We start from the raw sequence: 25,098 nt of genomic DNA, 5'->3' as shown, positions 1-25,098 counted from the left end.
CCTGCCCCCACAAGACCTCATAACAGGCATGACTTCACTTCCTGTCCCCCTGCCTCCACCAAGATGGCCGCCTGCGGCTCCCGCCCCGTTGTTCCCGGACCGGCCAATAAAGTTTGCCGAGAGGGAAAAAAAGTAGCGACCCCAATCCGGATAGCGGGGGTTCACTGAGACGACCCGGATGTGGAGACGCCGTCTGGTTGGCTGTTGAGAGCGAGGTGGGCCCGCCCTCTCTAGGCCGGAATAGAGCTTGTTCAGAAGGGGCGTGGCCCGTGGCCCGTAGCCCGGACCGAGGCTGAGGGAAGCCCAGCCACCCGGAAGTGGAGTTGGCTCTGGGCTGCGGGCGCCCCGCGCGCCCCCCCTCCCCCCGCCTCCGTGGGGCTGTAGAGGACCCGCGGCCGCCCCCGCCCGCCTGAGGCCGCGGCCCCCGCGGAGCGTCGAGCTGCCGGTCAGGCCCGGTCCGCGGCGGGGGGGCCTAGGGGCGCCCCGGGGTGGGGGTGGGGCCGGGGCCGGCCCTGGGGGAGGGGCGCTGAGCAGAGCCCGGCCCCGCCCCGTCTCTGGGGTTGTGGGGGGGGGGCGTGAGACCCCCTCGGCCTGTTCCCCCTGCCCGGGGGATGGGCCCGGCCCACTTGCGGCGGGCGGGGCCTTCGCTGAGCCCCCCGAGCCCCTGCCCCCCCCTCAGCGTGCCGACCGCTGCCTCGCCGGGGCCGGGGGGCCCCCCACCCTGGGGGCAAGGCCGGGGGCGAGTTTGAGAGCGGCCCCCAACAGACAAAGCGGGGGTAGCCTGGGTGAGCCCCCCCCCCCCGCCCTGGCCGCGTGTCCGGGGCACCCGTTCCCACCTCCCAGGGCGGCGGCCTCACAAAAGGGGTGACCCTGCCCCCCAACGCGTGGGCCCTTGTCCCGAAGCCTGTCCCTCCCCTGTGCCTTCCGCCTGTGGTGTCTGATCCGGCTACCTAACCCCCCCTCATACGGTAAAGGCGTATTCGTCTATACAGGGGAGTGATTTGTAGCGAAGTGGGATGAAAGCCCTGAATAATCGGGGGGGTTGCGAGGTGCAGATTGGAATTTGACCGCCAAGGCAGGTATGTGGGAGAAATGATTTCACTCTGCGCCTGGTTCTGCAGGCGCTGGACAGAGTTCAACTCTGCTCCTGAACAGGCGTTTCCCTTGTTCTTGCCTGATGGAGCTCAGCTCTCTTCAGCCTTCGGTCCTGAAAGGGGATTCCACTCTCTTATGTTTGTAAGATGAACAGAGTATGAGATGTTTAAGGGCCAAATCCTACAGCCCTTATTTAGGAAAAATTTCCATTGAGTTCACTAGGCGTTTTGGCAGAGTGAGGACGAAGAACTGCAGGATTTGAGGCCTTCAAAAGGGGCTCTTGCATGAAAGTAAAGCTGGAAATGACACTTCTTTTGCCTGTAGCCCTTCACATCCCCAGGTCCCTGTTGTCTCTGATCAAGACCTTTCCCCTTGTTTAGTGGGAGGATGCAAGAAATCATAATGCAGTGATGGTGGCAGTCACGTTGCTGAGGGATTTACAGGATGTTACAGATCCAGCACTATGATTTCACTGAAGGTTTAACCCATAAACTGACTAGTTCACAGTGGGTGATACTTGGAAACTGTCTGTTTTTAGGAGTTCAGGTGGCTAGTATCTGCCAGGAAGCAGAGAGGGCGGTCTCCATCAACTGGGCGGTGACACAGGTAAGGATTCTTGTGTGAAAGCGTTCCATTCTGCAGTGCTTCCTGAACCCTTTGCAGTGCGTTCTGCCTCAGGCTCCTGAAATTATCATTGGGAACCAGAAAGGAGGAAGGTGGTCATTCAGGAATGTGTTTGAAGGGGCCCGGATGGAAGAAGAGGGTGGGATCTGGCATTGCTAGAGTGAAGAGGGTGTTTGCAGGAGCCAGGTGGGATCATGAGCAGGGTGGGTTGGATGGGGTACTGTGCTTTCTGGTTGATAAAGGGAGATTCTGCAGATTCTTGCCGTTTATTTAGGTATCATGTATTCTGTGGCAGCGATTGCCATGGAATCAGAACACTGAATGAGAATGTGTCACTTACTGTAGGAGACACTCCATAACTTAGTTTCTTACAGTGACTGGGGGTAGGTGACTGATCTTCTTCAAGTGTCTTGAGACATGATTGTTTAAGGGGAAATGCTTGTTTAAAGAGGAGTCTTGCAAAACACCCTGACAGTGGTGGGATTCAGGCTCAGTCTGATCTCTCCTAAAAACTTGAATCTGGGTAATTGGGGCTCAGGTAATCCCAAATGAATTTCTGCCCCCAAATCAAAAATGCATGTATCTGAAAAGTGAAGTTCTGAAGAGAGCTTGGCTGTTCCTAGGGTTCCTCCCTCAGGACTGCTCAGCCCACACACTATATCCCCTTTCCTAGGAAAGCCACTCCCACCTCCCTTATGTCCCGGTAGGGATATGTCCCTGATAAATTTGGATATAGAGAATATACCAGGATAATGTCTATTTCCATGCATTGTGTTCATTCTCTTTCTAGCCTGTTGGCCCTCATGCCTGACCACACAGATGTCAGCCTCCTTCCAGAGGAGCGAGTTAGGAGGCTGATCCAGATGGGGAGCTCCGTGGAGGTGAATGAGGATGTCCCACCACGGCGCTATTACCGCTCTGGGCTCGAAATCATCCGCATGGCGACGATTTATTCTGAAGAAGGCAACATTGAGCGCGCCTTCATACTGTACAACAAGTATATCACGTAAGGGCTCCTTTGCCTTGCATGGGGATAACTTACCTCAAGCTGTTTGGGGCTGTTGTTTTATCTTGGATGTTATGCACCATACATTACAATCCAGGAGAGACTAGGAGTCAGGAGAGCTGGGGTCTGTTCCAGACTCTGCTGCTTGCTCCCTGTGTGACCTGGGGCAAGTCATGTCCCTGCTCTGTACCTCAGTTTCCCCATCTGTAAAATGGGGATGACGACCCTTACCTGCCTCTTCACAATGAATGAAAAGCACTACATAGGTGCCAAGTATTGCTACCATTGAATGGTTAGACCAAGGGATCAGTGGTCAGCTTTAAAGTCCAACATCTCCCAAACCATCCAGGCTAGAAACATTCTCTCTACCACTGGGAAGCTTGAGTTAACCCTTAAAGAACTGAACAAGTATATGGTCGCTTTATCTTTCTTCCTCTTTGCCACTCCCAGCTGCTTCCTCCTCCTCACTCAATGCCAGGCTCCTATCTCTGACAGAACCCCCTTACCCTAGAGCAGTTCTCTCCTGCTGCCCTGTCCAGCTTAATGCTATTCTCATCCTCCTTGGGTGTGCATTCTCATCTGACCTGGCATTTACTGGCCAATGAGTAGAAACCAGCAACAGATTTTGTGGTCTGGGCTTTGGGACAGGGTTGGATGTTGGGGCTTCCTTTGTTGGACTGCAGGTGAATAGCACTCAAGATCTTAACTTACCTCTTCTCTATGACCGCTGGCATAGCTCTCCCTGGTGCACCAGCACAATCTTAGCTGTGGTGGGGGCCAGGGTTTATTGCTGTCCCAGGCAAACTGGGAAATGCCCTCTCCTCATCACTCAATCACTGAATGTTCTGCTGCTGAGGCCCCTGGTCAGCTGGTACTGTCAGCCTTTGCTCCTCCTCCTGCCAGGTGACTGCAGCATTTTCTAAGAGTCTGGGAGTAGGGGCCTTTCCCAATCAGTTCTGAAACAGTCCACACATGGCATACGGTCAGTTTACCTCTTCCTGGGGTTTGCTTTTGTTGGCAAATAAATTAACAATCAGAAAGTTTGGCTCAAGCCAACCTCCCTGGCTTGCCTGCTGCTCCAGTTTCTCCATCAGGACTGCTCAGCCCGCATGCAAAATCCCAACTCCCCTATATTGAGGTGGGGATCGTGAGTCCTCTGCCTCAGTGAGCCCATTTCTCCCTTTCAGCACGTGCTGACAAATGTCAGCCTGTTACGGGGTTAAAATGTAAAATGCTCCCTTTAAAGTCACAGGTTAGACTTGATTATGCCTCTGACCTATAAAGACTTATCTCTGCACTGCAGCCATATGGCGTGAAGTACAACAGTGTCTCCTCAGCGTGGTCTTTGCAACCCTGGTTTTGAATCTGGTGCATTGTGATCCTCCTCCTCTGCTCTGGATTTATCAGGGAGAGACTCTTCCTTGTCCCCATGTTCAGATGTCACCAGCTCCTCTCTTGCGGCCATGCTGTACATAGGGGCAAGGGTCATAGCTCTATAGAGCGTCATGCCATGGCGGTTTCCAAATGTAACTATGTTGGGTGACCCAGCACTGAAATGCACCCACCCCTGGGGTGAAACCTGACAGCTGCTTAGCACCAAGCTGTGAATAATACCTTCTTGGAGTGCCTGGGATTTTTACCACGGGTCAGAGGCTTATTTGAAAGGCTGTGCCCTCACTAGTGCTGCACAGAGGACTCTGGTTCAGTATGGACGTGTGTTAAGTGCTTGATCCTGAGAGGCCGGTAGCAACTCCCACCCATCTTCGTGGGTGCTCAGCACCGTCTGGGACCTAGCTGTGAATTGCCCTCACCTACTCCTGCAGAGCTGTGGCTTTTTCTTAGAGATCTCCCATCTAATTGCTAACCCAGCCAGGCCCAGCTGGGCTTTTGCATTCTGTCAGGCTGGGATCTCAAGTTGTAAAAGGTTGAACTGTGTAGGCTGCGTTAACGTTAGGATTGTCACAGGTGCCTAAGGGAGTTAGGTGCCTGAATCCCAATGAACATCACACTCCCTTAGGCTCATTTGCAAACCCCAGCTTCAATTTATTTTATTTTTTTTCCCCTTAAAGTGCTTAGAGTTTAGGGGAGGAAAGTTTCCCTGAATCTAATCAGGAACTTAAAAAAAGAGAGGGGCCCCTTCCCAAAGTATGATGGTTACCCACAATGCCATTCAGTGTCCGTCTGGCACTTGCTTTTCCGTGGCATCTGTACAGTTTTCCTCACCTGACCTTGTTAAATTCAATACATTTTTCTCTGATTAGCTTGGACTCCAGCCTCTCTTCCCGGGCTTTTATGGACATTGCTCTGGGCTCTGTGGGAGGCTGGTAAGTGTAAAACCAAGTGGAATCTTTCCAGCTCTGTTCCTCGCACGCTGCTGCTTAAACCTCCTTTAGCTAAACAAATGATAATGGTAACAGATGGTGGTGAGCTCCCTCTCCAGGAGCCTTGACATACACGTGGCATGTACCTTTCCCTGAAAGCTATGTGGTCTGGGCAGGGAGACCTGGGTCCTGCACTGTGCTCTCCCTAATGCTGGTGAATTGAAATTAGCCTTTCATTCTACCTAGATCTGATTTACTGGGCAGGATATTTTATTTAGTTCCTCTGGTCTGTCTGGGCCAGAATTGCTGTCCCCTACTTCAGCACTAATCTGAAATGGCTCCATTGACTTCAGTGGAGTTACTCTGGACTTGTGTCGCTGTAAAGGAGGCCCGAATCTAGCCCTCTGCGTTTGCTTCTCTGTCCTCTAATCCAGCAGACAAAGGCAGAACGACATCCGGGTTGGAGGCTGAAACTAGTTGCATTCAGACTAGCAATAAGGTGCGTGTTTGGAACAGTGAGAGTAATTAACCATTGGAACAATGTACCGAGTTGTGGTGGATTCGCCATCACTCAAAGGTTTAGAGCAAGACTGTGAAAAGATCTGTTCTAGCCCAAGCAGGCATTGTGGGCTTGATGCAACAATCACGAGGTGTAACGCACAGAGTAAAGGATTATAATCGTCCTTCTGGCCTTGTACCCTCTGAATCTTCCCTCCCTCCCCCCTCCCCCCCCCTTCAGCTATAGGGCCAGACTTCCCTGTTCCATCAGTGTAACTCCAAAGTCACGTCAGTGGCTTTACCCTGAATTTGCTTGGTTAGGAGAGCAGAGTTTGTCCCGTAACAAACGGAGGGTGGGTGTGGTGTGACTATGTGCTGTAACCAGGTGCTGCACAGCAGTGTGTTATGCATCGGCTGGATTTGATATCTCTAATTACACAAGTACATCTCTGGCCCCAAACTGCCCTCAGCCTCCCTCGTGACTCTTCCTGCAGCTGGGGGCATGTTTGTGGGAAAGTAGTGGGGACTGACCTCCTGGGTCCCAGCAAGTCGCTGGCTGCCTTTGGCAACTGGCACAAGCTAGAGCGGAATTTTTCTACCTTGTTAGGGGACTGCCCCAGCACAGAGTAGTCTCAGGATCAGGCACATAAAGCCACTTCCCCTCTCCACTCCTGTCTTGCGCCGTCTGTGGCTATAGCCAGGGATCAGGGCTGTAAGCAGCCTGACCATGAAATATCCAATATTTTCAGGGCTACTTTTTTCCTTTAGTGGGCATGTCACACTGCCATGGGGGTGGGGTGCGTAAACTTGCTGTCTTGCATGCTTTCCCCAAGGCATTGGGCTGTAAAGAGATCTCCTGCAGCACTGGATCTGTGACATCCTTCAACAGATCTGCAGCATTCAGCTGCCTCCCTGGTGTGGTTTTGCATGGTGCCGGGGAGTCCCTCCTCACACTAAGCTTAAATAGAATTGAGGTGGGGGAAGGGGGGCTTGTGATTGGCTCTGCACAGAGGTGGGCTTCAGCTATAGGAGCCTTAACTCTTGACTGTCCTAACTTCGATTTTTAACCATGTGTAACTCATGCTAACGCAGTGGGGCTTATTTGTCCGCCCCCGGTGGCTGGATGACAGGCTGCTGCTGACTGTATGCTAATAGGCTGGTTCTGTAGCTTAAGCAGTGGTGGCTCATGCTTTTACTTCCAGAGCTCATAGGTTCAATCCCCACAGAAGCCTCAACTTGGGGTGACCTGTCTGGGGATTTGAAATGCTGGGGGCCCCCGGATGTATCTGTTAGCTTGGAGGCCGTGGCTGATTCGTAACCTTTTATATGTGCTCCAGCCCCAAGAGGGAGACAATCAATGCTAACAAGTGCAGCCCTGTGTGTCCGTGTCTGATACAGAGTCTTGCAGTTAGAATCCACAAGTTACGTGGAACATTAAGGCCCTGATCCTACAATGGGATCCATGCATTAGCTTCATTGGAGCTTTGCCTGGACATAGATCTGCTCAGTTGGATTCAGATAAGGGCATACTCCCACCTTGTTGCTGCATCTGGTGCTCCCAGCCCAGCTGGCTGTTGGGGCATGGGGCTGATTGGGCCCCCTGATCTCAAGCAGAGTTCTCTCTTCCTTGGTCCATTCAGTTCTTGGCCTCTCTGCTGAGCTTGCCAATACAAGAAGCCAATTGGGGGGTGGCTTATCATAGAATATCAGGCTTGGAAGGGATTTCAGGAGGTCATCTAGTCCAACCCCCTGCTCAAAGCAGGGCCATTCCCCAACTAAATCATCCCAGCCAGGGCTTTGTCAAGCCTGACCTTAAAAACTTCTAAGGAAGGAGATTCCACCACCTCCCTGGGTAACACATTCCAGTGTTTCACCACCCTCCTAGTGAAAAAGGTTTCCTAATATTCAACCTAAACCTCCACCACTGCAACTTGAGACCATTACTCTTTGTTCTGTCATCTGCTACCACTGAGAACAGTCTAGATCCATCCTCTTTGGGACCCCCTTTCAGGTAGTTGAAAGCAGCTATCAAATCCCCCCTCACTCTTCTGCAGACTAAACAATCTCAGTTCCCTCAGCCTCTCCTCATAAGTCATGTGCTCCAGCCCCCTAATAATTTTTGTTGCCCTCCGCTGGACGCTTTCCAGTTTTTCCACATCCTTCTTGTAGTGTGGGGCCCAAAACTGGACACAGTACTCCAGATGAGGCCTCACCAGTGTCGAATAGAGGGGAACGATCACGTCCCTCGATCTGCTGGCAGTGCCCCTACTTATACAGCCCAAAATGCCATTGGCCTTCTTGGCAACAAAGGCACACTGTTGGCTCATATCCAGGTACTCATCCACTGTAACCCCTAGGTCCTTTTCTGCAGAACTGCTGCCGAGCCATTCGGTCGCTAGTCGGTAGCGGTGCATGGGATTCTTCCGTCCTTATGTTCTAGCGGTACCTGCCGGCTGGCTGATGGACTGAGCTCACCAGCTCCACACAAGCCAGTGAAAAGCCATGAGATGATCAAGGATTTTGAGTCCCAGTTGGCCTGACTTGGATTCTCGCTGGGGAGTGAGAGGGAGGGGAACCCTCTGTGTCACATTGCCCTGCTTCTGGAACTATTGCTCCTGATTTGTGCATCTGGAAAGGTCGCCTGGGAGCAAAGTGGTGGCTTAACCGCTTTTGGGCCAAGGCCGTTGTTGAAAGCTGATCCCGCAGCACTTGCCCACCCACACCCGTAGCTCCATCAGGTACGCATACGCAGCAAAAAGCCAACCCCCCTGCAGCAGCGACTCTCGGCAACCCAGGCTCACGCTGTGGCACTGAAAGTAGCCGTGTAGATGTTCCTGCGTGGCTGGAACTTGGGGGCTGGGTTTCAGAGCCCACGCCAGAACATCTACATAGCTAGTTTTAGCACCGAAGCACAAGCCTCAGTGTGTAGAACCAGGCTGTGAGACTCGCTGGCCACAGGTATTTCTGTGGGGTAGACGTGCCCTTTAACTATGCCCATAAGTAGGGAGTTACTCCTGTGAGTAAGGGATGCATAAACAGAGATTTTTATAACACACGGGTGGGTTTATTTCATGTCTCTGTTCTCCGACCTGATGGATTTCATGGTACCTGCGTTTTCTGTCCTTCCTTAATCATGTGGGTTCGGCCACGTGGCTTTTCCTCATTCAGGGAATCCCCCTTTGGAGCATGTGCTGAAACCCAGCCTTCTCCACACACCCCAGATGTGCAGCTCCTGTCCCTGCCCCATCCGAATGACTCTTCTTCCTCTCCAGCTTAGAAAGTGGTTTGCAATGATCAAAGGTTCATGTCTCCTGCTTTGCAGCTGTGTGCAGGAAGCAGGAGGCCAGCAGGGAACACCAATCGGCATGAGGAATGTTTTTCATGCTATTTAATAGGATGCTGGCCGATTGGGTCATTCTCGCTCTGGTCTTTGTAGAATGGTGTATGCACTCACCATAGAGGTGAGGAGCATTCTAGGCTCCAGAAAGCTGGGCCCGTTCTCAAGGGACTGTAGCTTTAATTCAGTTTTCAGCTTAGGTTTAGCACACACGTGCTCTCTCCAGTATAAACTCCGTGATCATAGACTCATAGGGTTAGAAGGGACCATAACGGTCAGGTAGTCTAACCCCCTGCAAAGATGCCGGCTTTGTTGCGGCTGAACCATCCAAGACAGATGGCTATCTAGCCTCCTTTGGAAAACCTTCAGTGAAGAAGTTACCACGACCCCCCTAGGCATCTGTTCCATCATCCTACTATTTTTACAGTTAGGGAGTTTTCCCTGAGTTTTAATCTAAATCTGCTCTGCTGTAGTTTGAACCCATTGCCTCTTGTCCTGCCTGGTGTGGCAAGAGAACAACCTTTCTCCATCTTTTCTATGGTAACCTTTCAAGTGTCTGAAGACTGCTCTCATATCTCCCCCTTAATCTCCTCTTTTCCAACCTAAACAGTTCCCTCAGCCATTGCTTGCACTCCATCCCTTTGCTCATCTTTGTGATCACTGTGCCAGCTCTAATTCTAACTGGGTCAGGTATGGTCTGATTGTTTCCTTGTACCACTCTTCCTTGGGCTTCTGCTTAGTAGTCCTTTTTGTCCCTCTTCCCTCCACGGGGTATCTGCCAGTCATTATTGTTGCTCCTAGTGGGTTAAGCTGGGAGTGTGGCTGAAAGTCCAGTTCAGACACTCGAGCGGATGCCACATGGTGAGATTGTTACACAGCAGAAAGTGCCATGTAGCAGGTACATAAGAGTTGGCATTTATAGCTGCTTAGCCTGAAGTTTAGGCATGTGAGTAAGTACCTTGCTGGAGCAGGACTGTCATGAGTAGTCTTCTGGATCCTTTGACTATTTTTGGCTCCAGTTTTAACTCCTATGTAGCGCTTCTCTATGGGCCGTGTAAGCATTAATATGCCCCATGAGTAGGTGTTCTTATCCCACTGGGATAAGCGAGACAGACCTCTCATGGGCCAGTAACTAGTTAAAAGATAGGAAACAAAGAGTAGGAATAAATGATCAGGTTCCACAATGAAGAGAGGTAAATAGCAGGGTCCCCCAAGGCCTTAGGGGACTGGGACCTGTGCTGTTCAACGTATTCATAAATGACCCGGGAAAGCGGGTGAGGTGGCAAAGTTTGCAAATGACGCAAAATTACTCAACATAGTTTCAGGCCAAAGCTGACTGCGAGGAGTTACAAAGGGATCGCACAAACCTGGGTGACTGGGTAACAAAATGGCAGATTAAATTCAATATTGATAAATGCAAAGTCATGCACACTGGAAAATATAATCCCAACTACACATACGCAATGATTGGCCATTACGACTCAAGAGCGAGCTCTTGGCGTCGTCATGGATAGTTCTCTGAAAACCTCTGCCCTGTGTGCAGTGGCAGTCAAAAATGCAAACAGTGTTAGGAACCGTTAGGAAAAGGAGAGAAGATAAGACAGAAAATATTGAATGCTACTATATAAATCCATGGTGCGCCCGCCCCTGGAATTCTCCATCCAGTTCTGGTTGCCCCAAAAAGCATCTCAAAAAGCAGAAAAAATGGAAAAGGTACAGAAAAGAGCAACAGAAATGATTAGGGGGATGGAAAGGCTTCCACATGAGGAGAAATTAAAATGACTGGGATTGTTCATTTTGGCAAAGAGATGACTGCGGGGGGGGATATGATTGAGGTCTATAAAATCATGAGTGGTGTGGAGAAAGTAAATAAGGAGGTTTTATTTACTCCTTCACATAACACAAGAACCAGGGGTCACTGAATGAAATCAATAGGCAGCAGGTTTAAAACTAGTACTTTACACAACACACAGTCAACCTGTGGAACTCCTTGCTTGTGGATGTCGTGAAGGCCAAAAGTATAACTGGGTTCAAAAAAGAATTAGATAAGTTCATGGAGGATAGGTCCATCCATGCCTATTAGCCAAGATAGGGATGCAATCCCATGCTATGGGTGTCCCTAAGCCTCTGACTGCTAGACCTTTGGACTGGACGACAGGATGGATCAGTCAATAATTGTCCCTGTTCTGTTCATTCCCTCTGTCTCTTCCTGGTTCTCAACTCAGATTCTCACTTTTATTTAAGTCATATGAATGGGGGAAATTAGCTGATTCCCCAGTTACTGTGCAAATGGTTTCATTTCCCTCTTGCAGGCCCTGAATTAGTGAGATTCGGAAGTACGTGAGTAACCTCACTGACTTCAGGGGCACAACTGTCATGCTTCAACTCTTGTGCTTAAGTATCGCCCTGATTTGGGGCCATCATGAATAGTCTGCCGTATTCTGGATCTGTTTAATTTTACTCCAGTTTGAATTTGTTTTAATGGAAGTTGTTGTTATCCATTATCATCATTTAATGGAAATTGTTATGGTGGAGTGACTAGTAGTGTTTGTACATCACCGGGAATAGCGGGGTCCTGGTCCATGACTGCAACTCCTGGGTACTTCGATATTACAAATAATTAAGTGTTCCAGGTGCTGTACAAACACAGAGCAAAGACCGTCTCTATCCCAAAGAGCCTGGGAGGAGGTTAATCTTTGGAAGTTGCTATTGATGAGGAACGCCCAAGTACAGCATAATAGTGGACGTAAGCGTTGGGCACCGCAAGTGGGAACACAGAGCACATCTGTGCTGCGGTGCAAGAAACCCAGCTCAGAGCAACTGTTGTCTTCTATCTCTTCCTGCGTCTTGCAGGCGCCGTTTGGAAACGCAATCTTTCTGCTCTGCGTTTGCAGGCTGTTTATAGAGAAGCTGCCGAAGCATCGCGATTACAAAACCGCCGTCCTCCCTGAGAAGAAAGACACAGTGAAGGTAAGTTGTCACAGTTTGCAGTGGTCTTACCAAGAGTCTCTTTCTCTCTCAATAATTTCTGTTAGAAAACATTGAGGTAATAGATGTTGGAGAGAAGGGCCTGGTGTGTTGGGTGGTCTGTCATCCTGCCATTGCTGGGTTGTTCTCTATTGGAGCTGGTCAGGAAAATGGGGATAGGGTTCCTGTGGAAAAAATTGTCCTTTTTTTGGGTCAAAAACTTAAATACAGGAAAGCCCAAAACTGGAATTCTGGTTTGGAAATGCTGCCGTGGTGCCTCCTGGTAGTTCACTTACCTCTTCCTCCCGTTCTCCTCTGTTGGCCAGGCTTCCAGCCCTGTTCCCTATTGCTACACTGTCTGTGGTATTGTCCTATTTGCTACTCGCTCTCTGAAGTAATGGGGCTTCCACCCCTTCCTGTGGGACGTCATTCACAGTTGGGCAGGTCTTGTTAGAAAGTGTCTTTCCCTAGAATTCAGCCTAGGTCTTCCAGCATTTTGGTCCTTGGATTGCCATCATCTCCTCGATATTCATTAGTCCCTACCCTTACGTCAGTATGTGAAATGCACCGTTCACACAGGCATGTCAGGCCAGCTTGCATGTTCACCTCCCTAACCTGCACGTGAGCATTGGGGGTGTTGGGGACACAGGCTTCAGAACAGCCAAGCTGGAGCACTGGTGCACCAAAGGTTTGTCTCTGGGGTGGAGGGGAAGGGGCGGCTGAGTCCGTTATCCCAAGGTGCTCATTGCCTGCAACCCCTGTTGAATTCAGAGCACTTAGCACCTCTCAAAATAGGGCCCCAAATGACAAGTCTCCGTGATGGCCCAGGAGTAGGACACCGGGACTTTCTGAGACCCTCTAAGTGTGGTCCTGTTTTTCCCCAAACCTCATGCCGCTCTTCAGGGACGCAGATGTGCACGTCTGGATAAATGCGTGAGTGCATAGCTGGCTCTCACAGCGCCCATTGGTGCCAGGCAGCCTGGAACGCCATCTCCCCCCCAGCAGCTGGGGCGGGGGTGGGAAATGAGGACCTTCCACCCTTGATACGTCTGTATGTGATCAATGTGTCCCATTGGTGCCCTGTGAGGATGCACCAGCACCATTTGTTTGTTTCTCTCTGTGTTGAGTGCTCCTTTCTCTGACTCCTGCTTCTCTGCTGTAGTCATCCGTATCCCAGCCCCCTGCCGGTTTGTGGCTTAACCTCTCCTAATACCTGTCACTGCAGTAAGTATGGGAGCTGAGTTTACTTTGTCTCGGTGCTGTGGGCTTGCTGACCCTAGATTCCCATCTGGTCTTGCTGTCCTGACATCGCACTTCTTCTCTCTCCCTCCAGAAACTCAAAGAAGTCGCGTTCCCCAGAGCCGAGGAGCTGAAGAAGGAGCTGCTAAAGCGATACACCAAAGAGTATGTGGAATACAGTGAGCGAAAGGTGAGTAATGGTGCGAGGTGGAACGTCAGCACCACAAATAAAACCTGCAGCTGCAAAGGAAACTGATATCCAGGGTCTTCGAACCTGCAAACTGGGTAGCTGGATTCTGCAATGAAACATTGCAGCCTCAGATTTCACAGTGTTGGGAGCTAACTTCCTGAGCGTGTCGCTGCTGCCTTGTCATAGAGGGGTTGCCTGCTTCTTCCAAAATCCCCTTGGTGCTATCTCCCTGCCTGGCCCTTACGCAGGGAGGGAAAACTCCCAGTCTGAGTCCATAAGGCCAGTCACCTTCTCCTCCTGCAGGTCGTTCCTCAAACTTACCCTCTGCTGCAATGGAGACCGAAAACTGCAAGCTGAGGGCAGGTGGCAAGACACAACTGCTATTAAGAATTGCACACATCCTATTTTTGTTACCCCGTCTGCTCCACCCCGGCCTCCTTGTCTGTCTGATCCGCATGCTCAGACCTAAACCACTCAGTTCAGACGCGCTCCAGACAATGGGGGTCCGAACAAGCTTGGAGCAGTATGTGGGAGCCTGTTGGGGTCCATGGGCCAAAGCTGCAGTGGTGTTCCACTTGTTTAACATGTGATCTGGTTGGTTGCCTGGTTTGCAGCTCCTTCCTGTGTGTGGATGTGTTTTGGCTGGTCATGTAGAAGGGAAGCTATTCCCCAAAGGATTCCGGCTGGGGAAGGGTTAGTCGAAGGGATTGACGATGCCTAGGCTTCTTCCCTGCTCAGTTAACCCGTTTGTACCACAAGACCCAGTGACATCCTGTCTGTTGTCCCTACATGTTCCCATTGCCAGAAGAAGGAGGAGGAGGAGTTTGCGCGTAACCTGGCTCTGCAGCAGCAGCTGGAGGAGGAGAGGCAAAGGGTAGCCCAGATGAAGCAGCAGCAGGCAGAGCAGGAGCAATTTAATGCCTTTGAGGAGCTGATCCGGCGCAAGGAGCTGGAGAAAGAGCGTCTGAGAATCCTGCAGGAATTTGGGAAGCCAGAGCTAGGTCCTGAGTCTCTGGGAGGACCCCTGATACCAGGAGTGGAAAAGCCCCCGACTGACTTAACCCCAAAGCTTCCTGCTTCTCCTGTTGTAGGAACAGCGCTGCCAAAACTGCCTGTTGTGGACAGATCTCTGAAGCCTGGAGCTTTGGGGAGCCCGGAAAACAGTTAGTACCTTTTGGAATTAACTCCTGTTAATGACACTGGTGCCTGAACCTAGGCTGGAAGCTAATAGAGATGCCACAAACGGTGTCAGTGTCAAGTGTCCTATGCGAAAACGCACACACATAACAACATATTAGAAACTTTTCATCTTTATCTCTATCCCTCCTCATCCCTGCAGGGAGAATGGCTCCCACCCTAACTGTATGGGCAGTGAGTGCTTGCGCTGACTGAGAGAGTGTCTCTGGAGAATCCTTAAATAGCTCCTTCCCCTTGAACCTGCAAGTTGCTGAGCGCTCTGGCCCTCTTCAGTAGGACTGTTCTGCTTAAAGCTAAGCACGTACTCACGTGCCTTGCCACGCATTTTCAGCTCCTTGCAGGATTCAGTCCCTAGTCAGATTCAGATCAAAGGCTAGATTCTCCTCTTTCTTACACACTGGAGTGACTAATCAGAGATCAAAATTTGGAGCTAAGTCCGTGCTGATTTGCCGTTTTAATAGTCTCCCTCTGTCCTTTCCCTCCACATGTGCCCTAAAAATATCAATACCAATCTGAAAGCATTTCTGGTCTCTAAAGGGATGCTGTCAAGATGGGGTGGGGGAACATAAACGAGCCTGATTTTGACCACTCGCATGGGTGCAAACTGGGAGGAACTTCACTGAAGTCGATGGGGTCCCACTAGTGTGAGATCACAGCTGGGCCCAGTATGCGGTTCTCTTCTGTGTTACTCAGCCTTTTGGTCACAGCAATGGAGCATGGTTTCTTTTAAATCAAACTTCCTTTCTCCACTGAATGCTCTTGGTATTTTACCAGGCTAGAGAGAGGGGAAACGGGCTGGTCCATTTCACTTTCTGATTCGGGTCAGTTTTGCATCCTGGCTTTTTGGTCATATTACCAGAACAGCAGGGTAACCAGGACCTTTTTTTTGTGATTTTCCCATTTTAAAGAAATTCGAGACTTAGTTGGACAGCCTACTTGATTCTGGAGATATGGCAGTTAGCCACACCACTTGCACAATTACTTGATTAACGCACATAATTTGGGAAGCATGGTCCAACGGGTAGAGCACTGGACTGGGAGTCCAAACTCCTGCGGATTCTATTCCTGGTTCCATCGCTAAACTGTGTGTCTTTAGGAAGGCCCCTTCCCTTCTCTGTGCCTCTGTTTCCCCAGCTCCATCTTTGTAAAGCCCTTTGAGATCTATGAATGTGAAGTGCTACATAAGAGTGATTTCAAGTACTCATTAGGAATACGAAGAGCAGCTATTTGTGTACCTAGTTTGTTTATTTTCAAACCTCAGCCCTGAGTTGTTTGGCTGAAATGATTTCCCCTGCCTCTTTAGGTATTGACCTTTCCTGAGGCACATTGCAGTAAATTTTGCACGTTGCCACAAATCTTGCCTTGTATTCACAGCTACCCTTCCTGTCCCCACAGACGTAATGACGGAGGGCCTTCGCCATGTCGTCATCCCCAAGGTGCTCTGCCATAAGTTCCTCCAGGTAGCTGATGCTAACACTGCCCGGGGTGTGGAGACATGTGGAATCCTCTGTGGGAAACTGGTAAGGTGACATTCTGGGTAAAGCCATGTCAATATCTTTGCCTTAGGTTCCCCTTTGGGCTCTTGATCTCCTAATAAAACCTTTGTTGCAATGTCCTGCATTGACTCTAAAGTCAGATCCTACGTTGCCTTTAAATTGTCATTGCATGTGACCTTAAGATGGCCCTGTTGACTCTTTAAAGTCCCGGACAGTGCAGGCCATGGCTGTGTGTTCATTCCACCTTCACAAGCCTTGTCCTGATGGGTATTTGTGCTCTGATGTTCACCTTCTGCAGTCGCATCGTAGGCCCCGATCCTGTGTTCTGATCCATGCAGAATGGGACTGCATGCGTACAGGTGTCTCTGAAATCGAGGGGGCTCCACAGAGGTCTGTCTGCTTGAATCTGATTATGGGATTGGGCACCTTGTTTGGCTGGCGATCGGGTCTCTTCTTTGAAGTCCTGTAGGGTGTTTAAACTCTGTCCACCTTGATAGCCCTCCTTCACCACAGCTAAACATCTACAGGCTTCTTTCCCCCAAAAGGCGCCCTAATTATAGCAGCTTCTCTCCAGTGCTTGCAGCCTTTCCCACCCCCCTTCTTGTGTTAAATTCTTCCTCTCAAAGTGCTGTGTAAGAGTGAAGTATTTTATCATTGTTAATAATTTGGCAGCTGGGGGTGGCTTTTTAAATTATTTATATTATGATAGCACCCTGGAGCCCCACACATGACCCCATTGTGCTAGGTGCTGTACGAACACCGACCAAAACGATGCTCCCTTCCCAAGGGGCTTACAATGGAAGTAGTGAAATGGGCAGTTTTCCACTGGGAACTCAAACCCACCCAATAAGTCACTGGGCTGCCGTCAGAGGGTAGTAACCTTCAGTCGTGACTCGTGGGTTAGTCTATTGCTAACCTCATAATTACAAGATTTCCTGGGGTCCTAGGAGTGGCAGGGACCTCTTGGGTCATCAGATCCAGCCCCTTGCCAACCCCATCTCATCATCCAGTTCATGATTTTGTCCAGCTTAATGTAAAAATGTTCTGTTGGTGTACAACACTAAGCTTTTTTAAATAACGTACATCCCAAAGCTTTCTGGTTGTCTAGCATCCTATGGTAAAAGGACACGTAGGCCTCAGTTCTGGGCTCAGGACTGGGGCCTTGTGTAGTCAATGCAGCGATATAAAGCTGCACTGAAACTGGCTAATGCTCTGATGCGTTGCTCTGTCCACTGTAGACCGCCTTGCGGGATCAGACAATGTCTGGCTGGAAGGGATCTTGAGAGGCTGTCTAGACCAGCCCCTTGCACTGAGGCAGGACCAAGTCAACCTAGACCATCCCTGGCAGCGATTTGTCCAACCTGTTTTCCAAAAACTCCAGTGATGGGGGTTCCACAGCCTCCCTTGCAAGCCTGTTCCAGAGCTTAACTACTCTTAGAGTTAGACAGTTTTTCCTGATATCTAACCTAAATCTCTTTTGCGGCAGATTAAGCCCATTGCTTCTTGTCCTGCCTTCTGTGGACATGGAGAACAATTGATCACTATCCTCTTTGTAACCACCCTCTCCCTGCTATCTTCCAGCTGAGGAACGAGTTCACGATAACGCACGTCATTGTCCCCAAACAACACGGAGGCCCCGATTATTGCAACACAGAGAACGAGGAGGAACTCTTCCTGATTCAGGATCAGGACAGCCTCATCACTCTGGGATGGATCCATGTAAGTGCTTCCCTGAGCCCACAGGCCTGACCTTAAACTCCTATCAAATATGCTGGAAAGCCGGTTTAAGGGGATAGTTAAAGTGTCCTGTCTGGGATTTTTTCTTCTGATGCATCTGGTGATGGCTGCTGTTGGTGGTGAGATACTGGGCTAGGTAGTGTGATCCAGTCTGGCAAACCCTCTATGGGTTTGGCAACCCCACCCTCTTTGTTAGGTCATTATATTGCAATGATCGTTGTATGCAGAGCTTCCCAAACAGGCTGTGCATAGAAACAAAATCTTGGGCAAGTTCCTTCCCTTCTCTGGGCCTTCCCTTCCCCCCCGCCCCTCGGGAACATCAATACTTCCCCCTTGAACGTAAGGATCTTGAGTGGAAGCTTTCCCCCTGCAAGCCTAAGCAGAAGGCTCTGTAATTTCTGTTTGGGCTTAAGTGCCATTTCCCATCAGAGCAGAGAGCAGCGCTGGCATTTGCTGTAGGAAAGCTGGCCTGTTTGGTACGGGGCTCTGGGAGATGAGGGATTGTCTTGTGACCCCATTCTTCCAGCCCCCTGCCCTGGGAGTGCTCAAGAGGAGAAGTGTATTGCTTACGCAACTTGAGAGCTACATAGACGTCTCGGGTATTTTGCCTCAACAACGGAGCCATTGTCCCAGATGCTAAACTCCCCCTCTGAAGCTCCAGCTCTGAGCCAGGTGCCTCTGCTTAACCCCTAGGGCGGTTCCCCGGGATAGTGCTTTCCTCAGCTCCTCTTCCAGACGTCCATCTGCTGGTGAGCCAGCTCCAGATTCCTGTACAACCTCCAGAGCTGGCCTTGTTCCCAGTCCAGACTCGGCCTTCGGAGTGGTGCCAAACGCCAAGCAAAACATTTCATGCTGAGGAACGCTGTTTCCAATGTGGCACCTGTCTTGCAAACACTGGCAACTGCAGGATACTGGCCGAGTTGTCCCCCTAGGCACTAGCTTCCCCTCTCAGACAGCCGAGGGACCTGCAGAAAGAGACCGTGCTTTTTCCCATCGGGGAGGGTGAAGGGTTGTGGGAGATTTGTTCTCATATGAAGGGATCTAACTCCATTAAGTCCATCTGATGCCAATTGATCTTCATTATTTTAGATGTTACAGTTAAGGAGGCTGGGATGAGAGACACAACCAAAGGTCCTGACAGACCCCAGGACCGTTTTCATAAGAGTTGGGGTGTTAAATCCAGGGTTCTGGGCAAATTCTAACTGACTGATTGCTTTGTGCCACCCTAAAATCCCCTGCAGTCTTGACTGGATTCTAGAATCTTCTTACCTCCTACCCTGTTTGGTGTGGCTATATTGTGTTAAACAGCTAACGTGTTCCACCCCAGAAGGTGCTGCATTTTGTAAGAGTGTGAAGGGACTCCTATGTGGGAGTGCATACAATATAGCTTATAACTGTACTTAAGTGTGCTTTGAGATGCAAGATTACACGGGGCTTCTTCGGCAACCTACATCCTTTTCTGCGTCTTTCTCAGTCTAGTATCAAACAAAGGGGGGAATCTTAGTTTGAAATGGCCGTTTGGGGCGGGTGTTTGGCCTGTCAAGTACGGTAAAGGTTTAGCATGCTACTGCTCTGTTAATCAAAAAGCTTTACTTTTTGTGACCGCTTTGTCAGTCCTTGCTGCTGTTTCGAACCCCATGATCTCTGAGCCAGGCTTCTTAACTCTTTCCTTTCCTTTTTACGTGTCCATGTTTAGACTCACCCTACGCAAACAGCTTTTCTCTCCAGCGTGGATCTGCACACGCACTGCTCCTATCAGATGATGCTGGCTGAGTCCATTGCCATTGTGTGTGCACCCAAATACCAGGAGTAAGTAGGGGAGTGTGTTTGCTTCCCAATCATGTCATTCCTGGGCAGATGAGATTTTCAGAAATGTTGTTTATCAGGTGTATTACGGTAGCGCCTAAAAGCTGCAGGCGTGGCGCAGGATCCCGTTGCGCTAGGTGCTGTACAAAGATGATCCCTGCCTTACAGAGCTGACAGTCTTGTCAACTTAGGCCTTGTCTATACACCCAAGCTGTGCTGCTTTAGTTATCCTGGTGTAGTTAAAATAACACAACCCTCTGTGTGGATGCAGTTATAGGAACCTTCATATTAGTCTAACTGCGTCTACACTAGGTACTGCTATAACTGTATCAGTCAAATCTCGTGGGCCCCAACCCGACAGTTCTACCATTACAAACGCTGTGTGGAGTTTGTACAGCAGGCCTTACGTGCACATGTTCCCTGGAAACCAGGGTGATTCTAAAGTCGCTTAGACACTTCTGAAAATCCCATCCCAAGCTCTCACTAGAACTAGCTGGAAACTATTGTAGAATCATAACGTGGAATTGAGGCGGGGGCTTCGGGTTAGGGCGCATTATGAGATTCCAGAGATCTAGGTTCAGTTCCCAGCTCTGCTACACCTGCCCTGTCTGACCAGCCCCTCTTTGGCTGACCCTTTGTTCCCCATCTGTAAAATGTGGAGACTTTCTCCTTTGTCTGTGTAGACCGTAAGCTCTTTGGGGCAGGTATGGTTCTGTCTCCAGGAAGCACCCGGCACCATGGAGCCCTAACTTCAGCTGGGCCCTCTAGGGGTAAGTGTGCACTGCATTGTAAGCCTGGGTCTGTGGGACCCAGGCTTGTGGACTTGGTGTTTCCAAGTCTGCGCTGGAGCGTCTACACTGCATTGTAAACTTGGCCTTACAGTTGCTGGACCTGTGTCCTACAGCCGTGCTAAATGCGTCCATACTGCACTGGGCCAACCTTCCGACTTGGGTCTGCGGATTGAGTTGCATCCACACTGCAAAATGAGGGGTTGGACTTGAATCTCAGTAGCACTCTGGCTCAAACCCATCCTCCCGGGTGGGTCCTAGGACTCGGGTCCCCAGTGCTTGCTGACCAGAGACAGGGCGGTTGGTGTGGGGATGGGAGAAGAAGTTGGGTTCAGAGCTGAGTCTGCATTTACAATGCAATGCAGACGTACCCTTGGTGACTACTAAAAGGTTGGGGGCGATGAGGAGGGGGTGTCTGTGAGGGTTTCATTGTTAGTACGACATCAGAAGGAAAATGAGAAACTAAAACAGGTCTGACCCAAGGGATTTGCTCTGCTGATCTTTTTAAAGGCCCGAGTTGTTCAAAGCATCTTATCTCTGTAGGACGGGATTCTTCAAGCTGACAGACCATGGCCTGGAGGAGATCTCTTCCTGTCGGCAGAAGGGCTTTCATCCACACAGCAAAGATCCACCTCTCTTCACCGTAAGTACCTGAAAAGAAGGGACAGTGAGAACTGCAGCTCATTCAGCTTGTTCAATCAATCACCGAAGTCGTAGCTATACTGCAAGGCTGGCCTGTAATCCAGGGAAGGAAGGGGATGTGCGACCACCCCCATGGAACTTTGTCTGGGGTAATCAATGCAGGGCTGGGGGGCCGGACGCCTGGGTTCTGTTTGTCACACACTGATTGTTGCTGTGACCTCTGTCAAGTAGCTTCTCTACTCTGTGCCTCAGTATCCCCACCTGCAGAATGGGGCTAAATTCCTACTGAGAACATTGTGAGAGGGGACTTTGAATGTCTTGCTAACAGGGTGAGGTGGCCACGTTCATTCATGGAGCAAATTTATCCATAGGGCTTGTTCCTGTTTCTAAAAATTGTCTTGCCCCTCCTCTAATGGAGGTATCATGATCCAGTGGACAGAGAATAGGACTGGGGGCATCTGGGCTCTACTCCCAGCTCTGCCAATGACTTGCTGTTTGACCTTGGGCAAGTCACTTCGCCCTATCTGAATCTCAGTTCTCCAGCTAGGAAATGAAGGGGCTAATGCTTCCTCAGATTTGTAATACTTCAGTGTCTACTGATGACTAATGCTTTAAGTGCGAAGTATAACTTATTCCTGGCAGAAGGGATGGTTTAACGGGTAGGACGCTGGACTTGGACTGGAGAGTCCTGGGTTCAGGTCCTGGTTCAGCCACAGACTCCCTGTGGGACCTTGGACAAGTCACTTAATGTACCCTGTGTCTTAATTCCCGATTTGTACAATGGGGCTCACTGGAGGGGGTGTAAGAATAAAATCCACTGATAGAGAGATGCTCAGAGGCCACAGTGAGGGCCAATAGAATGTAAGGGATGAAGGTATTTAAATAACGTTCCCATTTCTCCTCTTTCTTTCAGAGCTGCACTCATGTGTCGATAGCTGAGGGAGATGTGGTGCTGATGGATCTTCGATAAGCCCATTGCCTTAACCTACTTCTTTACCATAAAAGAGCTAACTTGTAGGCCTAGGGAAGCTTTTCCTCCCGTAGCAAATGATTCCCACAGTACAGCGTGATTTTCAGTAATGACGGTGAGGTTGGTAATCTCTGAGCGCACGAGATCTCTGAGGCCTCTCTCTGGTCACGGGAGACGTTGAGATTCCGAGGGACAAAAGGGAATATTAATTTGGATCTTAAAAAAAGAAAAAGCTAACGCTACAAGGATTAACTCCCTAATAATCAGTCATTCTGCAGTCTTTCCAGAAGAACTCATGGCCTAAGACTTGTGAGCCTAAGGCTTGGAAATTCGATTGGGCTGACTGGAGAGCCTTTGAAAGGAAGCTCTTTCCAACCTCAGATCCCCCAAATTTAGCGCATCTTTTTTTTTTTGGCCCTCATATCTGATCCAGACCCCGCTGAACGGCCATAAGTCTTTCCGTTGACTTCAGTGGGCCATCGATCAGGACCTTTGTAAAGCTCCAACGGGTCTTAGACTCACTTACACAAAGACCCCTTTACAGTGGAAGTAAGTGACATCTTGACCCGCATTTTGATCTCCTGTGTGCTGAGAGCAATATGAAATGAGCCTTCAGAGCCTGATTCTTATTTACACAATGTCTTTCCCCCCAAAAAACCAATGGTTCAGTTACTTGACTTTAGAGCAGTGGGGGGTGGAGGGGGGGGAAACTGGTGCCAACAGCTCCGTCTCTAACGAGCAGCCCTACAATGCATAGGTAGCATGAACACAATGGAAGGAATAGATGCTAGACAGGAAACTGGTTTCAATTGCACAGTTGCCATAAATAGTTGGTTAAATCCGTTTAAAATGACAAAAATATGTTATGGGGGGGGAGAGAAATATGACCCTTTATTTTATTACTGCTCCTAAATGGGAAATAACCCTGGTCTTTGTTCTGCTTCTTTAATAGTTCAGTGTGGATGGAAGAGGGTCCTTTCTTATGGATTACTCCAACAGTGTAGCCGTAGGAAAGTCCTACAGTTCAGGATTGTCCCATGTGACAGAACATTTAAGGTGTGTTAATATCCAGCTGGAGAGAGAGGTGAAATCATGTTGTTGTGGTTCTAACACTGAGTTCCCTTGATAGATTAATTCCTGCGGGGGAATGGGAACTGTTATCTTGTCTAACCAAGCTAGAGACACTTCATGTGGGGCTTTTTAGCAAGGTCCAGCGGATTGGGCATTGGACTGTGAGTCAGGAGACCAGGGTTCTGTTCATGGATTAGTGGCTTCCCTTTTCTAGGTCTGTTGCCCAGTCTATAGAATGGGGATGATTTAAACTGACCTTTTCTCTGTCATGTGCATTGAGGTCTACAGATGAAAAGCGTCCTGGAAGAACTACGCTTTAATAGAGGCAGGGCAGTTCTCAGGTGTTTGGGGCAGGGTACCCTGGAGATCCTTTATCCACACTGGTCGGGGAAATTGTTAGAACCATACCAGAATTAAGTCCTGGATCTGCACTTCTCACCAGGCCCTATGTCCAGAATGGGTTGGTCCTCATTCTCTGGGTCAAGCATCCCTGAAGACTGGCAAAGTTGGGATCCAAATGCCTCCCTGTTAGTATTCAAGTCATGTCACGAAGAATCCACTATTCATCTCTGTAACCCCTTGCTGCTGCTTGACTTCTCCCCTAGGAAGCCAAACTCATAGGAAGTTTAACTCTCCTTGCCAAAGTTCACCCTCCCATGAAGTCCTGAGATGATCTGTTTTCGAAAGCCTGTTGTGTAGAATCACTGAATGTCGTACACAAGTATAATACGTTATTCACGTCGGATGCCAAACTGTGACTTTTCCCCTCCCACCCATTTCTTCTGTCTGTCTCAGTGTCCGTTAGTCTCGGGAGAAGAACTGAAGATAACCGCGTGTTAGAAACTGTTCCCACTGTATAATACTCTTCGTACATTCTAACTCTGTGATGTGTTAGATTGTCAATGAGCATTAAATGTTAACGAGACAGACTTTTGGCTCAGCGTAGAGTGAAAGATTTTAGGCTTTCATTCTGGAGCAGCTGATGGTAGTACATGAGATCTCCGCATCCTACATTTGGAGCCGCCTTCTTTAATCAACACATGCACAGTTGGCTTTTCATCTGGAATATAATATGTGCCCTTACTGACACGTTTTTGCTGTACAATATTTGGCAAACAAAATTCTTTGGTGTACAGTTTAATACAGATAAATGATGTTTTCTCTGATGGGTTTGTTCATTATTTGTACAGCAGTAATAGTTTGCACTGATTTAACCCTTTTCATCTCAGGATACAAAAGGAGGGAGAGATCCCCGTTTTACAGGCGGGGAGTGACTTGCCCGGCATCCCACTAGAGGAGAGACCCTGGTTTACTGCCTCCCGAGTTCTTGCTCTGACCTTGAGGTTGTAATGGGAAATAGACTATTCCTAGCAACAAGAAAGGAGCAGAGCAAATAATGCTATCAGGGACTTCCCCATACAGATCCCATTTACTGGGGACCTGTGTAGACTTGCAGGGGTTCTCCACCTTTTTCTTTCTGAGACCCCCCACCCCACCCCCACCACATGCTATAAAACCTCCATGGCCCACCTGTGCCACAAGTGTTTTTCTGCGTATCCAGCAGATGAAAAGCCATATTACACTGAGAGTTGTACAGATACACACACACACACACACACACACACACACACACACATTTGTGTTGTACAAAAGAAAAGCATAAGCTAGGTACAAAAATAAAAAAAACCTGAATATTATTTGTGTTTTACTTAGTGTGAAACTTGCTGGTGCGGACCCACAGGCTGGGTGGCCCACTGAGGTGAGTCAGAATGGAGCTGGCGCTCCTTCCCCGAGCCCTGCTGCCTGGGGCTGAAGCTGGGTTTATTTTGGCGGACCCCCTGAAACTTACTCGCTGACACCCATGGGGCTGCGGACCACTGGCTGAGAACCACTGGTTTAGAGCCTGATTCTATTACTCTTACTTTGTTTAGTAGCCCTAGATTCCATGAGTGGTCCCGGTGACCTCAGTAGACCAACTGGAACTATCCAGTGGAAGTAAGGGGTTCAGAATATGACCCTTCGATCCTAGTGTTGACCCCATCCCGAAGATGGCTAGGATGACATTAAAGATGTATCATCTACAAGGTGGAGACCATGGGTCCTAGCGAATGGAG

General features: G+C 49.5%; 1 protein-coding gene across 5 annotated transcripts; it reads left to right on the top strand.

Moving 5' to 3' along the window:
- The first annotated feature begins 67 nt into the window (after window positions 1–67).
- On the top strand, window positions 68–24,150 carry STAMBP (STAM binding protein). Of its 5 annotated transcripts, none has more exons than XM_084615199.1 (11): window positions 68–215; window positions 1,634–1,701; window positions 2,510–2,725; window positions 11,776–11,851; window positions 13,182–13,277; window positions 14,083–14,440; window positions 15,870–15,994; window positions 17,552–17,689; window positions 19,404–19,516; window positions 20,845–20,944; window positions 21,857–24,150. In XM_084615199.1, the coding sequence occupies exons 3-11, from the start codon at window positions 2,523–2,525 to the stop codon at window positions 21,911–21,913; spliced, it is 1,266 nt and encodes a 421-aa protein (XP_084471325.1). In that variant the 5' UTR covers window positions 68–215; window positions 1,634–1,701; window positions 2,510–2,522; the 3' UTR covers window positions 21,914–24,150. The 5 variants fall into 5 exon arrangements, with proteins under 5 accessions (XP_084471325.1, XP_084471323.1, XP_084471326.1 ...); XM_084615197.1 differs by lacking the exon at window positions 68–215 and adding an exon at window positions 286–445; XM_084615200.1 differs by lacking the exon at window positions 68–215 and adding an exon at window positions 569–785.
- The last annotated feature ends 948 nt before the right edge of the window (window positions 24,151–25,098 follow it).

This window comes from Lepidochelys olivacea (assembly GCF_965140295.1).
Source record: "Lepidochelys olivacea isolate rLepOli2 genome assembly, chromosome: 26".
Lineage (NCBI taxonomy): Eukaryota > Metazoa > Chordata > Testudines > Cheloniidae > Lepidochelys > Lepidochelys olivacea.
This window is presented reverse-complemented; position numbering and strand designations above follow the sequence as displayed.